The following is a 17852-nucleotide window of genomic DNA, read 5'->3' as shown; positions in this document are numbered from 1 at the left end:
GATTTCTAAACAAAAATACTTCAGTAAATTCAAAGCTAAATCCTTGGTAAAAGAAAATGTTAATTAGCATGAAGAGGTACAATCACCATTTCAGGCTGGCATGTCGAAGTCTAGCGAACTAGCTGCAAAATCATGGATAAATATATTTCTTCAGCATTTTTGTTCAGTGAGAAATGTGTGCTATTGTGTTGGCATTGCTATTGTTCTGTGAGCATTTCCATCAAAAACTTGTGTTTTAGGAGTTTAATTACTATATATCAAATACATATTAGGCTGAAACCTGAGACTGAGTGTTGTTAGCAAAGATACAAATCTCTTCAATACAAAAAAGTGTATTTAGCAGCACTTTGTAACAAGTAGAGGATTGTTTGGATTTTAGTATACTGTATTTTAATAAGGTTCATCATTAAGAATCTGTTTCATATTTTTGGGATGGTAATATGGAATTTCAATGGAATATCTCTATAATTTAACTTTCTATGGATTAATGTGCACTTATTATAAAGTGCTTTAAATACTGAAATAAATTAATCTATTTCTGATCAAAAACATCCATAAAACCTCCATGGATTACTTGGAGTTTCTGCCTCTTCTCATGGTAACCTACTGACCACCATAACATAAAAATGATTTCGAAAACTAAATGGAAAAGTGACAGGAAGCTCTTACACAACCTACTTTACAAAAAAGAGTAACTATGAGAAGTGCTGAAGTTAAAGCTTCAAAAGAATCAAATCACTTTAGCAATTTTGAAACAAACACATCAAATTAAAAAACCCAATCTGAAACAAACAGTTGAAAAATAACCTGCAGGAATTCATGAGAAACTTTTCTTTTTTCAGTTCATCATTTATTAAAATTTGTTATAGTCTGTGAACATTTTTGGTTTATGATTTCGTTGAGAATTTGAGCAGTATGATGTGGAAATAGTGAAACCTTGGAGAATAATGAAAGTATCATTTTACAGGCTCACCAGCATTAATGCATGCAATGCTGTTAAAACCAAGTTAAATCCTGACACATTTGTTGGGTTCAACACACATCCTGATATTGCTGTACTGTAACATTATTGCAAAGTGTAATATTCTTGCAACCTAGAATACCTTCCTAAGAAAATAACAGACTATTCTTTTTAAAGGTTTCAGAGTAGCAGCCGTGTTAGTCTGTATTCGCAAAAAGAAAAGGAGTACTTGTGGCACCTTAGAGACTAACAAATTTATTTGAGCATAAGCTTTCGTGAGCTATAGCTCACCTCATCGGATGAGGGGTACTAATACTGGGAAATGTTATATCTGTAGAATTTGGACAACACAGATTATTTTACTGTGTTGGTTACCTTTGTCTCATCTAAAATCATCCATCATACCAAGAAAGTTTACAAAAGCTAACAAATCTAGCATACAGTATTTACCTATACACTCTTCTAGGCTCAAGAATGGCCTTCAACAGGCATTTTAACCAAATTATGACTTGTTCTTACTGGCAGAAAAAAAATATTAGGAGAAACAGTTTTGAAAAACAGATTTTTAAATAGTTTATCTTGAACTTGTCTTTTTGCTAAGACAAAAGATTCCCCTCCTTCCAATGTTTTTGGCATGAGATGGGGCTCTCTAAACAGGATCTAGCAAGCTAACTGTGTGAAAAAAGGGGTCTGCAGGAAGTGTACACAGTTTATGCTTGTTTGAGTCTGGGATGGGGAAGAGAGACAGAAGAAAGAACAGAACTGCAGCTTGTTGTTATTTAAGTAAGGGTGTCTGTCTATTTTTTTTAAAAAGTCGTGTTTTGGGTTCTCTATCTTGTTTCTAAAGAGGGAGGTTGGCCCAAAATACTGTTTCATGGAAAATTTAAAACAAATAAAATAATAAAAACAAAAGTGGTCTAATGGCAAGAAACTAGTCCAGATAGTCGAAAAAGGGAAATGCAACAGCAGAATCTGTTGTTTTTTTTAATTGCAATGGCAAGAGTACAATGATTTAACCCCAACGCTGATCTTGAAGCTATGTGATTATTTTGTGCCACATTTTAGTGTAAATACAACGTTCCTCTTATATTTCTGTTATTTTTCCTTCTTTTATGGAAGTGTTTTAGAAAATCTGTTCATTTCCTTACAATCTGACCAAGCCACTCCAGTCTCCTGAGTAAATATGCAATTATATATTTTCATGGAGCATTATTCAGCCAGCTAAATATGTATTATATACACAAGGCTGTCATTTGAAATGTGTGGCAGAGCAGTATTTTCCAGTGCCCCTATGGGACCCATCACATTGCAGCCGCTGTTTTTGTGAGCTGCTTTTGACACTTCAAAAGCTTTGCTTTAGTTTTTTAATATCCCTCTGAGCTTCAAAGCGGCTGCAGGATTCCCCTTCTCAGATTGTCAACTCTTAAGAGACCAAGAACAGTTGAAGAAATAAACTAGTAAATAAATTGAGCAGATGTTACATTTGGAGGCACTGACCATTACCACACGAGAGAAAGAGACAGTGCGCGCATGTGTTGGGGGAGGGGACAGAGACTCTACTAGTGACTCAGTCTCTCACTCATAGAAGAACAGCTTTGGCATGAATACTACATGTATTATGAAGGATCAAGCGATAAAGTGAAGGGGTCTACAATGAATATATTAAAAAAACCTTCCATCAAGTGCTGAGCTAGTTTTGGCTCTTCAGACATTTGCTTACAGCAATGCCCTATGTATGTGGTGGTACAAAGCTGTACAGCCTCAGGAGAAGCCATGGGAAAGAACTGTGATTACCACCTTGCTCCGAGGGGCTGTGATATGGGGGAGAGAAGAGAGTAATCTGATATAGCTCTCTCCTGGATGTTGCATACTGTATGCTAACAAGTGCATTGGAGGTGGGGTCAGAGTTGGAACCAAAGCTCTGCCCACTCCCTGCCCACCTATTTTGGGACATTGGCATGTGGCCTCTCTTCCTGCTCCCACTTCACCTCTCACCACACCACCACCCAAGGTCTGGAGAACTGTAATGTGGTCATAAAGGCACTGCGGATGGGTCACCCCTGCCTGGGCTGTGTTAGGGCCAGTCAGAACGTAGTCCTTACTATTCAATTGAAAATGACAGTTCATATTTTAAAATTATCTCTGTAAAAATGCACATCACTGAACATTTTAAAACTCTGGACAATGGACCCAACCTCTGCAATAATTTTGTGACTCCTGCCCCTTCCCCAAACTTATAAATCCCCAAATAAGTCCATCTGTAGGTGAGCTAACACACACACACACACTTTAATATGGACTGCTGCATTATGGGCCTATGCAGGTCTATCTGCAGTTGACTTCAGATGTCAGCCTCTTTACCTAGCTTGGCTTGGGAGCGGCACTGATGAGAGAGAGAATGCCCACAGCACAGTAGGCAGCAGCTTATCTTAACTGATTGAAGACAAGACGGGATCATTGTGATCATCTAGTCTGACCTCCTATAGAGCCATAAAACATCCCCAAAATAATTCCTAGAAGAGATATTTTAGAAAAAATATCCCATCTTGATTTTAATATGGTCAGTGATGGAGAATTCACCACTGCTCTCCATTTATTCCCTTAACTTCTCATGCTTTTCATTTTATTCTTTTTCGTACTAAGGCAGTATCACAGAATAAGAGTAATAAGACAGTTCATGATCTAATCTCAGGCAGTCATTTTTGAGTAATTAGTTCAAGTAGCAATCATATGCCCTGAAGCCGGTGGGGGCTCATTAGCCAGGTCATGGTATTTGTGGCACACGAAGTGGCTCTTGTATGTTGGTTCACTGCTCTCTATTTTTGCAACTAAGTAACTTAACAGTCTGAATTTTCATCAGGTTAATAATTCCAAGCACTAAATAGATTGCCTTCATGAGAAGTTTATCTTTTATTTATTGAAACAAGATAAGAGGAAAGGAGAACAATTGTATAAGATAAGAACTGTATAAGATGACAACTGCACTAATATATGTCCCCCTACAGTATTACTGCTCTGAATCAGCAAAAGAGAAACCAAACCAGCAAAACACACTCGTGCTCTAATGAGTTGGCATCATGTTGTACGCATGCACAGATGTTTCCTGGGCAAAACAATAAAGCAAATAAAAGCCTCGACATGTTCAACATAGATGCTATTTCTAGCACATGCGCAAAATTTAAATCCTGTCCCCTAACCTGTTCCCAGTCTCTCCAGGGGGTTTTGTCTGAGCAGTAGAGTAATCAGATCCTGGGTATCTGGAGGTGGGGCTTCATCCTTTTCAGGCCAGTTGATCTCATCTAGTATGAAAGAAAGATGTTCGTGAATTTATTTTAGTCCCATTCCAGTACCATAAAGGATGCTGGGTATCCGCTGGTCAGCTTAGTCAAAATGAAACAGACCTTTCCTACACAGCATATTAGTCAAGTTGTTTTTTGTTACGTGTTCATTGCTTTCGAACATAACGCAATCTGCACCTATTCTTCAAAACTCAGTTATTTAATCATCATTCATATTATTTGCAACAAAATGTGATTTAAACAGATCTTAATAACAAGAGGCAGAAGTGATTATTGTGTTTACAAAATATTTGTGCTTAGCACTGCTATGCTGTTCTTCCCTTGAAAGATGGTTATGGTTTAAATTCTAGTTCTGTTCCTTGGTCACTGCTGCTAAAATAGACACATCTGGCCTGATCCTGTAATCATTGCTCACATCTGTAATCCTTACTCATGCTAGTCATTTCACTGAAGTCATCACTCACATGAGTGAAGGCTGTATGATTGGCCCTTATGGTTTGGAGCACAGGTGCCGGCTTCTAATTTTCCCCAGGGGTGCTCAACCCCTGATCAGCCCCAGACCCCACCCCAAATCCACCCCTTTCCCCCAAATCCCACCCTGCCTCTTCCCACCCCAGCCCCACCCCTTTCTGCCCCTTTCCCTGAGCACTCCCCATCCCTGCTACTCTCCCTCCCTCCCAGCACTACCTGCATGCTGCGGAACAGCTGGGGGGTGGGGTGGGGGGGTTGATCAGCAGGGACTGCCGGTGGGCAGGAGTGGCGGGGAAGAAGGGGAGCTTGGCTGTTGGTGGGTGCTAATTTTTTTTCATGGGTGCTCCAGCCATGGAGTCAGTGCCTAAGGTTTAGAGAGAGACAAGCCAATGTGGTAGTTTTTTTCCTACATCTCTTCTACTTAAGAGAAAAAAACCATCAACATACTTCAGTTAACCCTGACTATTGCTAAGGTCTTATGTACTTCATGACAAGATGGACTTAATTTCTGTGGCAAGGCTCCCGGATTCTGCAGCACCCCGGTCACAGCAGACTGGAAATTCTGCCCAACCTTCCTTTAAATTAAAGCATGGGAATTGGCAATGACTTCACATAAAAATGAACACCAAAACCATAAGGAGGAAGGATGGTCCAGTAGTTAGCACATTAGCCTAGGATATGGGAAACCTGGGTTCAAGGGGCCTGCTCTGCCATAGGCTTCCTGTGTGACCTTAGGCAAGTCACTTAGCTTCTCTGTAAAGTGAGGAACCAGTATTTCCCTAACTCACAGGGGCACTGTGAGGATAAGCATATTTAAGACTCTGAGGTGCTCAGATACAATGGCAATAATTTTCGTATTAAATTCAATTTATTCTTTGTGCTGATTTTCCATAGGTTTTCCATGTCAGATTTATCTTAATCTACATATAGACTCATTGTACAAGCTGTCAGAGAGAGGCTAGAGATGTTGGCAGCTGGATGGGGACAACTGGGACTTTAGGTACCAGTGGGAGACATGGGTGGTAGTTTGGGATTTTGCATTAAGCACAATAGAAAAATGGATTTTTCTATTAAAATGACGAGCAATTAAATAATTAGCAAAGACGACATTTAAATTACCATGTTTAGATTGCAGAGGTATATAAGATATCGAGAGGATGGGGTACGGGGAGTTATCGCTATTGTTTCAGGCTTTCTGGAGACTCATGCAGAAAATACTACAGAGGTTAATGTTTGGTTCATGTTCTTAAGGGATTTTCCCCACATCCATATGGACTAAAAGACTTTTTTTTTTTAAATGAATGCTTAGCTAGAGATTTTGCTTCTACTGTAATTGGCATTAACTGACTGTCAATTTTCTGGAGCTAAGACTTTGGTAACCTGACATGCCAAAACATTTGTTTCAGGACACAGCCAAGGGTAAACCACAAATGACCCTGGAGTGTCTAGCTCACCAGTTACAAAGATCTTAACTAACTCAAATTAATTAGTAATCAATTTACACAAGTTACAACAGGAGCAAAAACTATTCAAAATATAATCAGAGAGAGGTTCAGAACTGTGGGGCACACCCTAAGGTCCCGAGGATCTGATGGGCCATGCTCAGGAGGGTGGTCTATCTGGCAGGAGTAGCGGACAGTGCTCTTTGCGGGAGGTCTCGGCTGCCAGGACCAGGCTTCCTGCCTGTCTCACTTCCTATTCCTGCAGTTATGCTCCTCTGATGGGGATGCTGGGGAGAATTCTGCAAGCGAGGAGCAGAAGGCTGCACCCCAGAACTACTGACCGCCCCCCTGCTGAACAGAGGCCCCACCGGACTCCACCCTCTCACTGCAGTCCCAGAGCCCCATTCACTTCCCCTGCCGGACAGGGCTGTGGCCGTGCTGAATGGCTGGGGTCAAGAGGGAGCTCTGCCTGGCAGGGAGCCAGTGAGGTGCAGCCTTCGACTCCCCTTCTGAGCTCGGCCCTTCAGAGCTACCCCATTCACTTGCTGCATGGGAGGCAGGCGAGACTGCCCAACTGTGCAGAGAGCAGGCAGCTTCCTCAGCTTCCACATGATGAGTACACTTTGCCTCTCCTGTGGGTACCAGCCATCCCTCCCCCAGGGGTACAGGTGGCATACACAGTGCATGAATCTCTGAAGTGGAGAGCTTGACAAAAAGTGTTTGGGAAGCTCTGCTGTAGGGATAGGTCTGTAGAGCAGCCAAGAGGTTTGATTCCCAGTGCAGGTAGACGTACACATGCTAGCTCTGAGTGTGCTAAAAACAGCAGTGTGGCTGGCGGCAGTGTAGGCAGTGACTCAGACTAGCTGAGCGAGAACTGTCCCGCCCAACCGCCCTGTATGTACTCAGGCGGCTAAGCCCAAGCCACCAGTGTCACACTGCTATTTTTAGCTGCTAGCCTGAAGAGAGTTAGCGTGAATGTCCGTCTGTGTGGGCATTACACCTCTCAGCTGGTGTGCAGACACACACCTACAGTGAGCCTGTGGCACCACTGACGGCAGTTTTCCCATTAACTCCAGTGGGGTCAGAACTTCATCCATGAAGCCCGGAGGACAAAACCGTGGCCAGGGTTAGATTCTACAGCCAGTTCCATGGCTGTGCAATACATGTGGACCTGGCTATTTTCACTGCATAAAGGAGTTATCTTGAATCATTTGGCAATAAGAATGACTTCAATAAAATAATTACAATTAAACAGAAAGGAAAAATCTGACAAAGGTAAAAAAAAAGTCAAAATCTGAATCTAAAATAAAATAAAATGAAAAAAAAAAGGGGCTGAGTTTACAAATACTTCCATGAATCACCCATATCAGGTCATTTGGAGTGGTCAGACACAGAAAGTTACTCACAAGCTTATGTATCGATTGGATCAGGGCCTCAGATTTAAAATGTGGCCATTTAATTTACAAAAAGAAAGAATATAACATGGACTATAAAATTCCAAAATACATTTTTTAAATTGTTATAAATAATAAAATATTTCTCCTTCCCCCCAAAATCTAAGAGATCAGCCTAACGATCTATACTTTGGGTGTGTGTGTGTGCATGTGCAAATGCAATAAAAACCATGAGCTATTTCCATGTTTGTTTGCCTGCAGCTTCTACTGCAGTTTAAATCTGATTTGGATAAAATAAAACATGAATATGCATTTCAGCCGTAAGGCATCAAGAACAAAGCCAGCATTTGCTGCTTGTGTTAATTAAACAGTTGATTCCCCTTGCCACTCAGGCCTTGGTGTATCACATCAGAAAACAGCATGGTTATAAATCCATAAACAGCTAGGATATTGTATAAAGAGGTCATATACTGCAGGCAATTCACAAATCCACTTCATTAAAGATTACAAACAGACCCGGCTTGCAAAGTTAGAGATGGAGAACAGTGATATAACAGAACACCTCCTTACATACTAAATGGGATTTTTTTCTCTTTTTTAGCTAGTGGACCTTTTATGTATACTGTAAAATGGACTGGGAGACATTCAGTAACAGAGATGTCATTCTGATAAACTTTTGGCATAAAACGGAGGCCATCTACATCTATGCATTTGGGAAATTTATGGAAACAGCAGGTAGGATAGTGAGAGATTCTGTTTAATTATCATTTAGTTTTGCCACAAGCTGCATGACAATACTTAGGGTCAGCTTGCAGGTTAAGATCTAAAAGGTTATTGAATTTTAAATGAAAGAAGAACAGCTGTTACAGAAATAACATTACACTATAACAACCACCAATGAAATCATTAACAATCTGTGAATTGAATTCGTTTCCCTCTCTTTTTCATTATTTATTATTTGGGAGACATTTGTTTTAGGGTTTTATTACATTTTTGTTAATTTCTTCATTGTGCCATTAGGCATTTTTCCATTTCTGCAAATGCAGTCCACATTAACCTTTCCTTCTCCGGCACAATTCCTGGAAAGACTGTGACAGTCAAATTATTTGACTGTCCAACTGTTAATAGTTATTTTCTTTTTAAACAGTTTACTTACAAATATGACCTATCATGTTATTGCATTTCTGAACTCATTACTCAAGTATAATACAAGTTCAGTTTTTAGTTCAAATTTCACCCGTCATTTTGATGGCTTGTACTATGGGAACATGAGTGATTTCATTTTTTAATTTTTTGGCACAACTAGTTGAAAAATGCTAGCTTTTTAGTAAATTCTTAAATATCTTTTTCATTAAGTGATTGGTTTCAGCAGGTTAAGAAATTCAGTTTTTCATGGTGATATTTACCACTGATAACTTGTCCAAATAGCTCTTCTGGTGTATCACCAAAGAATGGCACACACCCAACAAGAAATTCATAAAGGATAATTCCCATGGCCCACCAGTCCACTGGCTTGCCGTAACCCTGCCTCAATATCACTTCTGGTGCTATATATTCAGGTGTGCCACAGACCTAAAAATGAGAAAAAGAAAATGTTTAAACAAGCAAAGTTTAATAACCCTAGTTATTGTGCTTAAATTTTCCCAATAATTCTCATGATGTAGCAAAATCTTACAAAAAACATGGAGAATTTTAAACTTTCTTTTCAGCATGTTTTACACTGTTCAGCTTGCAACACAGTTAATATTTTTAGAAGAATGACCTACATTAAGTGGTTGTATTGTATGCGAAAAATGCATTTTGTGAAAAATACAGTTTTAAAAGATTGTTTTTTATACACAAGAGTCAATTAAAACAATGGTTTTATTTAATCTAAACATATCTTCATTTTTACTTGAAAGTTGTGATGGTTTTACCTTAAGTAACTTTTACAGTGAACAGATTGTGGGCAAATGGTAATGAGGCATGCTTAAAGGGAAATGGGCCATAGCTAGGATTTTAGCACCCTTGATTGTACAATGCATCATGAGTTCTGCAAATACTCTGCTGAGACTCCTGAATTCCCTATAAAAACAGTTTTCCATTTGTCTCTCTCATGATCTCACTTGCACACAATTAGATCGTTCATCTTACTAATAGACCATAATGTGGGGGTGGGGAGGAAGGGGAGCATGGAACAATCTGCAGTGCACCAGTAAAGGTAACTCTCACACATACATCTGAAATACCAATGCAGAAATAATAATGGCTTATATAATATTATGGTATATCCCATTGGTAAATATGGCTTTATTTAATCTCTCAGTATAGAAATGAAAAAAAGCATCTCTTACCTGCTTGTCAAGGAACTCTCTAGCATCCTTCTCAATGTGACCCTCATAAAGATTTGTAGTCATGCTCATTAGCCCCACCTTAGAAAGCCCAAAATCTGTAAGCTTTATATGTCCCATGGATGTTACCAATAAACTGCAGATCAGAATGACACTCAATTACTATAACAAACTGAAATTGTACTAGTTTGTTTATTATAGTCACAGGATAATGCTTTAACAGCACTACACAACTGTTTAAAAAAACCATTTAGGAAACTACTGGGCTAGACACAGAGGCATCCTGGAAGTTACCAAATGCATGATACATATGTTGTTGTTATTGAATTTAAACAAACCATAATCTATATCTGCTTGAACACCTAATAGTTAAAGGATCTTAAAAGGATCCACATAAAGGCTACAAAAAATATGGCACAGCGTAGTTAGCACAAGAAGAAATGGCAAGCATTCTGGAAGACGTACAAATAGATTGTAACTTTAAAAGGAGAAACAAAGAGTAGTCCGGTGGCACCTTAAAGACTAACAGATTTATTTAGTCTTTAATATGCTGTCGGACTCCTCGTTGTTTTTGTGGATACAGACTAACAGGGCTACCCCTCCGATACTTTAAAAGGAAAAAGAGGCATTAGTTTTTTCTACCTCTAATTAACTGTGCCATTCATTTAAATAGGGGAGAAGATGGGGAAAAAAAGGAAATTGATGGATATTAAGTTGGCAGACAACAGATATCCAGTACCAGGTGGGTATTTTGACTCAGACTCATTTGGGATTCAAATGTGTTTAGAAACAAGTGACAATGAAAACTAGTGGAAGATATGTCAGGTTCTGTCTTTATTTCAGCAACCTGCTGTAATGCAGTTTACATTTATAGAAGACATGAAATATTGTAACCCCAAATACTGCAGAAATGTGACAGAGGGGAAAGATTTCCCATTTAACACTGACCTTATAAGAATTTGTATGTACAATTTTTTTTTCATATTCAGCATTAAATAGGGTACAAAGTATATGTAGAGAGAGCTTGCTCTTATTGGCCAGACTTTATTATCCTTCATTTCAGCCTCAAGAAAAAAAATGTATTTCTCTCATGCTAGTCTTACAGCCTCTCGTTGCCTAAAGGATTGTAAAAATCAACACATCATCTATAATTATGGCTAAACCACCCAACTCATATTATGAATCTATTATCTGAGAATTCTGAATGCATGGGATAATATTCATAACCAAACATCCATTTTCTGCAGAGCAAAATTACACCTTTCATATCTGACTAATTTTCAGACAAAGTTCTTTTGTGGTTATATTCTATACACTTACTTGTCTGGCTTCAAATCCCTGTGCACAATTCCATAATTATGCAGATATTCCAAGGCTAGCACAGTCTCAGCAAAATACATCCTTGCCATATCCACAGGTAAAGGACCCATATTCTTCATTAAAGTAGCACAATCTCCACCTGAAAATATAATAAAATGGTCTAGCTGGTATCATATTTTGAGGTGCACAGACATAACTAAAAGAAAAGGAGGACTTGTGGCACCTTAGAGACTAACAAATTTATTTGAGCATAAGCTTTCGTGAGCTACAGCTCACTTCATCGGATGCATCTAAGCCATGCTCCATATGCAGGCATACGTGGACCTCCATATATTTACCAATTGTACAACGGGGATTCTGAATGTTCACTATTTGAATACTGTCTTTTAGGTTTATTTTGCAAAATATTTTCATACAAGCAATTTTTTTTTGAGAGGGAGAGGAAGGAGAAACTTGTGCTGAAACAGCATAAGAACATAAGAATGGCCATACTGGGTCAGACCAAAGGTCCATCCAGCCCAGTATCCTGTCTACCGACAATGGCCAATGCCAGGTGCCCCAGCGGGAGTGAACCTAACAGGGAATGATCAAGTGATGTCTCTCCTGCCATCCATCTCCACCCTCTAACAAACAGAGGCTAGGGTCATTCCTTACCCATCCTGGCTAATAGCCATTAATGGACTTAATCTCCATGAATTTATCTAGTTCTCTTTTAAACCCTGTTATAGTCCTCCTCAGGCAAGGAGTTCCACAGGTTGACTGTGCACTGAGTGAAGAAGAACTTCCTTTTATTTGTTTTAAACCTGCTACCCATTAATTTCATTTGGTGGCCCCTAGTTCTTATATTATGGGAACAAGTAAATAACTTTTCCTTATTCACTTTCTCCACACCAATCATGCTTTTATATACCTCTATCATATCCTCCCTTAGTCTCCTCTTTTCCAAGCTGAAAAGTCCTAGCCTCTTTAATCTCTCCTCATATGGGACCTGTTCCAAACCCCAATCATTTTAATTGCTCTTTTCTGAACCTTTCCTAATGCCAGTAATCTTTTTCGGGATGAGGGGACCACATCTGTACGCAGTATTCAAGATGTTGGGGTACCATGGATTTATATAAGGGCAATAATATATTCTCTGTCTTATTCTCTATCCCCTTTTTAATGATTCCTAACATCCTGTTTGCTTTTTTGACTGCCGCTGCACACTGCGTGGACGTCTTCAGAGAACTATCCACGATGTCTCCAAGATCTTTCTCCTGATTAGTTGTCTCTAAATTAGCCCCCATCATATTGTGTGTATAGTTGGGGTACTTTTTTCCAATGTGCATTACTTTACATTTATCCAAATTTAATTTCATTTGCCATTTTGTTGCCCAATCACTTAGTTTTGTGAGATCTTTTTGAAGTTCTTCACAGTCTGCTTTGGTCTTAACTATCTTGAGCAGTTTAGTTATCATCTGCAAACTTTGCCACCTCACTGTTTACCCCTTTCTCCAGATCATTTATGAATAAGTTGAAGACGATTGGTCCAAGGACTGACCCTTGGGGAACACCACTAGTTACCCTTCTCCGTTCTGAAAATTTACCATTTACTCCTACCCTTTGTTCCCTGTCTTTTAACCAGTTCTCAATCCATGAAAGGATCTTTCTTCTTATCCCATGACAACTTAATTTATGTAAGAGCCTAAGTACACTATGTCCACTGGATCCCCCTTGTCCACATGTTTGTTGACCCCCCTCAAAGAACTCTAATAGATTAGTAAGACATGATCTTCCTTGACAGAAACCATGTTGACTTTTGCGCAACAATTTATGTTCTTCGATGTGGCTGACAATGTTATTCTTTACTATTGTTTCAACTAATTTGCCCGGTACTGACGTTAGACTTACCGGTCTATAATTGCCAGGATCACCTCTAGAGCCCTTCTTAAATATTGGCGTTACATTAGCTATCTTCCAGTCACTGGGTACAGTAGCTGATTTATAGGACAGGTTACAAACCATAGTTAATAATTCCTCACTTTCACATTTGAGTTCTTTCAGAACTCTTGGGGTGAATGCCATCTGGTCCCGGTGACTTGTTACTATTAAGTTTCTCAATTAATTCCAAAACCTCCTCTAGTGACACTTCAATCTGTGACAATTCCTCAGATTTGTCACCTACAAAAGATGGCTCAGGTTTGGGAATCTCCCTAACATCCTCAGCCGTGAAGATTGAAGCAAAGATTCATTTAGTTTCTCTGTGATGACTTTATCGTCTTTAAGTGCTCTTTTTGTATCTTGATTGTCCAGGGGTCCCACTGGTTGTTTAGCAGGCTTCCTGCTTCTGATGTACTTAAAAAACATTTTGTTATTACCTTTTGAGTTTTTGGCTAGCTGTTCTTCAAACTCCTTTTTGGCTTTTCTTATTACATTTTTACATTTAATTTGGCAGTGTTTATGCTCCTTTCTATTTACCTCACTAGGATTTGACTTCCACTTTTTAAAAGATGCCTTTTACCTCTCACTGTTTCTTTTACATGGTTGTTAAGCACGGTGGCTCTTTTTTAGTTCTTTTACTGTGTTTTTTAATTTGGGGTATACATTTAAGTTGAGCCTCTATTATGGTGTCTTTGAAAAGTGTCCATGCAGCTTGCAGGGATTTCACTCTCGTCACTTTTAATTTCTGTTTAACTAACCTCATTTTTGCATAGTTCCCCTTTCTGAAATTAAATGCCACAGTGTTGGGCTGTTGAGATGTTCTTCCCACCACAGGAATGTTAATTATTTTTATATTATGGTCAGTATTTCCAAGCAGTCCTGTTATAGTTACCTCTTGGACCAGATCCTGTGCTCCACTCAGGACTAGATCGATCGAACCCTTGTGGGTTCCTGTACCAGCTGCTCCAAGAAGCAGTCATTTAAAGTGTCGAGAAATTTTGTCTTTGCATTTCGTCCTGAGGTGACATGTACCCAGTCAATATGGGGATAATTGAAATCCCCCACTATTATTGAGTTTTTAATTTTGATAGGCTCTCTAATCTCCCTTAGCATTTAATCGTCACAATCATGTCCTAATCAGGTGGTCAATAATAGATCCCTACTGTTATATTCCTATTAGAGCACAGAATTACTATCCATAGAGATTCTATGGTACACGTGGATTCATTTAAAATTTTTATTTCATTTGCTTCTACATTTTATTTCACATATAGTGCCATTCCCCAAACCGCACAACCTGTTCTGTCCTTCCGATATATTTTGTACCCCGGAATGATTGTGTCCCATTGATTGTCCACACTTCACCAGGTTTCTGTGATGCCTGTTATATCCATATCCTCCTTTAACATGAGGCACTCTAGTTTACCCATCTTATTATTTAGACTTCTAGCATTTGTGTACAAGCACTTTAAAAACTTGTCACTGTTTATTTGTCTGCCCTTTTCTGATGTGTCAGATTCTTTATGTGACTGTTTCTCGTCCGATCTAGCCCATACTTTATCCTCTTCCATCCTCTCCTCCTGACTAAAACCTAGAGAATCTCTATCAATAGACTCTCCTCTACGAGAAGTCTCTCTCTGATCCACATGCGCCTCTGCAGCAATCGGCTTTCCCCCATCTCTTAGTTTAAAAACTCTGCATCCTTTTTAATGTTAAGTGCCAGCAGTCTGGATCCACTTTGCTTTAGATGGACCCCATCCTTCCTGTATAGGCTCCCCCTATCCCAAAAGTTTCCCCAGTTCCTAATAAATCTAACCCCCTCCTCTCTACACCATCGTCTCATCCATGCATTGAGACTCTGAAGCTATGCCTGCCTACCTGGCCCTGTGCGTGGAACTGGAAGCATTTCTGAGAATGCCACCATAGAGGTCCTGGATTTCAGTCTCTTTCCTAGCAGCCTAAATTTGGCCTCCAGGACGTCTCTCCTACCCTTCCCTATGTCATTGGTACCTACGTGTACCACGACCACCGGCTCCTCCCCAGCACTACACATAAGTCTATCTAGATGCCTCGAGAGATCCACAACCTTCGCACCAGGCAGGCAAGTCACCATGCAGTACTCCCGGTCATCACAAACCCGGCTATCTATGTTTCTAATGATCGAATCTCCCATTACTAACACCTGCCTTTTCTTAGTGACTGGAGTTCCCTCCCCCGGAGAGGTAATCTCAGTGCGAGAGGATACCCCATCATCATCTGGAAGGAGGATCCCAACTATGGGAAGGTTTCCCTCTGTTCCCGTTGACTGCTCTCCTTCTCTGGGCTTTTCATCCTCCTTAACAGTGCAGGGGCTGTCTGATCGGAGGTGGGAAAAATCTACAGTATCCCAGAAAGCCTCATCAACATACCTCTCTGCCTCCTTTAGCTCCTCCAGTTCCACCACCCTGGCCTCCAAAGCGCATACACGGTCTCTGACGGCCAGGAGCTCCTTGCACCGAATGCACACAAACGAGCTTTGCAAACAGGGACCGCTAGCAGGGAGTTTCGAGAGGGGGTTTGGAAGGGGAGTGGAAAGGGGGCGTGGTACACTTGCCAGTCTTTAAAACCTTTAAACTAAACTATAAGCAAAACTTCTTGATTTAAACAAAAATCCTATCATTAACCTAGGTAGCTGTAGGAGAAAATACAGGCAAAAGCCTAGCAGCAGAGTGGGGGCTATCCTGTTTATTGCACTCAGTGTAGCATGTATGATTGCCTGCCCTGTGGCCGAGTGGTGTACGTGTGCATTTGGTGCAAGGATAAAGATATCCTAGACCCTGAATGAGATTCAGGTGTTTTCAAAAAGAATTTTTTTATTTTTTTTTACTATATTTTTATTCACTACCTTAAATATCATCATCAAGACTTAGGCTTGGCCTACACTACTATGTCACTCAAAGGTGTGGAAAATCCGCGTAGTTATACTGACCTAACCCCCAGCATAGACGGCGCTGGGTCAACAGGAGGGCTTCTCCTGGGAACATAGCTTCTGCCTTTCAGGAAGGTGAAGTACCTACACCGACAGGAGAAACTCTCTACTATCTACCTACCTAAGATATTTATATGGACCCATCAACATAGAATCTGCATGCCTCTTACTCTTTAATGTATTTATTCACAATACCCCTGTAAGGTAGAGAAGTAGTGTTATACTCATTTTACAGATGGGGAATTGACACCCAGAATGACCAACCAAGATCACACAGGATCTTTCTCTCCTCCACGACCCAGGCTAACAATCTAACCACTGGACCTTCTTTCTCTCAATGTCAGGGTCCCCTTGAAGGTGTCTCTTTGGTGTTTCAAGCTTATTACTGTAAATTGTTTTCAGATACACTATCATTTTCACAGTGGTGAAAATTTCAAAAGCAGAAGATAACTTCTTAACTTTATTTTCACATGAATTTCCAGTGTTACAGGACACTTATGATTATAAATTATAACAAACTCATTCATTGAGCATTACTTCTCTTTAGAGCTGCAAGATAAGCAGTTTACAGGCAATCACCAAAAGATAATGATTGGGAATGAAGCCATCTCATTGGTGGATTTAGATCCTACGTGTACATAGCTACTGTACAGAGAACACACAGGCGAGCTTTTGTAATGTAAATACAGTGTGGGTTGATTTTCCTTTTTTGATGCTAAAATACACTGTTCTTCCCACTGTAAAGAGAACAAATACTTTACCTTCCACATACTCCATGACCATACATAAATGGCGTCTAGTTTCAAAGGAGCAGTACATGCTGACGACAAATGGATTTTCTGCAAATGTCAGGATATCACGCTCAACAAAGGCCTGCTGAATCTGGTTTCGGAGGATGAGATTCTGTTTGTTAATTTTCTTCATGGCAAATCTCTGTCTGGTTTCTTTATGTCGCACAAAATAAACGGCACTGAAACAGCCCAAACAACAGGAGAAAAAAGGGATTGGTGATGAGATTTATTTATATTTATATATAGTACAAAACAAAGATGGCAGTGACTAGTCTTTCAAATCTGAGCTCCCGAATACTGTTTTGTTTCGTGACCAAGATGCAGCCTCAATTGACACATCAACCTCACACAATTAAAAAACCTAAATAAAGCCTGCAAATGGTCTCAGCTCAAATGGATTCTGGGCATTTCCACCTGCAAAGGATTTATGGAGAAAAAACAGCTATGGCCAACATTATAAATCATTCTGACAAGTGCCTATTCTGCAAGTGTGTGTCATAATTATGATTCAGCCTCCATTTCAGGGAATTTTCAAATAAGTCATGGACTTCTCATGAGGTTTCATATGTGAAATGCCTGGAAGGGCAAAAGCTGCTCAGTGGGGTGGCTCTTGCTTTGCTAGTTGCCAAGTGCCTCATCTGTTACCATCACCCTGTCCCTGACATCAGCATTTACCACTACCAAGGGCAGATCAGCAGTGGCTGATTCCATTAAAATGGATCACTGTGTTAGCTTCCCTATTAATGTGGGATTAAGTCTTGCCCTAGATATGTAGAAATTCCATTGGGGCCACACTGACTGGGCTTCCTGTCATCTGGGATTTGGGGGTGAAAGCAAAGCAGAGTGAAAGCAAAGCAGCATCTGAGCAGCCCTGGTTGCTTCCAGGATTTGGTGAAAGAGATCACTCATTCCATGATCCCTGCACTGGAGCATGGACACAGGATGTAAATTACTAC

At 40.0% G+C, this 17852-nt stretch overlaps 1 protein-coding gene across 3 annotated transcripts in view; it reads right to left on the bottom strand.

The window, feature by feature from the left end:
- The window catches only part of MAST4 (microtubule associated serine/threonine kinase family member 4), a gene marked incomplete at its 5' end in the record, with an annotated part of 455430 nt that overhangs the window by 19260 nt on the left and 418318 nt on the right, over positions 1-17852 (bottom strand). For all 3 annotated transcript variants that reach the window (XM_084627959.1, XM_084627961.1, XM_084627960.1), the window contains 5 exons: positions 4159-4260; positions 8974-9139; positions 9901-10033; positions 11218-11356; positions 16867-17075. In XM_084627959.1, the coding sequence (XP_084484085.1) occupies positions 4159-4260; positions 8974-9139; positions 9901-10033; positions 11218-11356; positions 16867-17075 (749 nt within the window). The remainder of the gene's footprint in view (positions 1-4158; positions 4261-8973; positions 9140-9900; positions 10034-11217; positions 11357-16866; positions 17076-17852) is intronic.

Source organism: Lepidochelys olivacea, assembly GCF_965140295.1.
Source record: "Lepidochelys olivacea isolate rLepOli2 genome assembly, chromosome: 5".
In the NCBI taxonomy this organism is placed as follows: Eukaryota; Metazoa; Chordata; order Testudines; family Cheloniidae; genus Lepidochelys; species Lepidochelys olivacea.
This window is presented reverse-complemented; position numbering and strand designations above follow the sequence as displayed.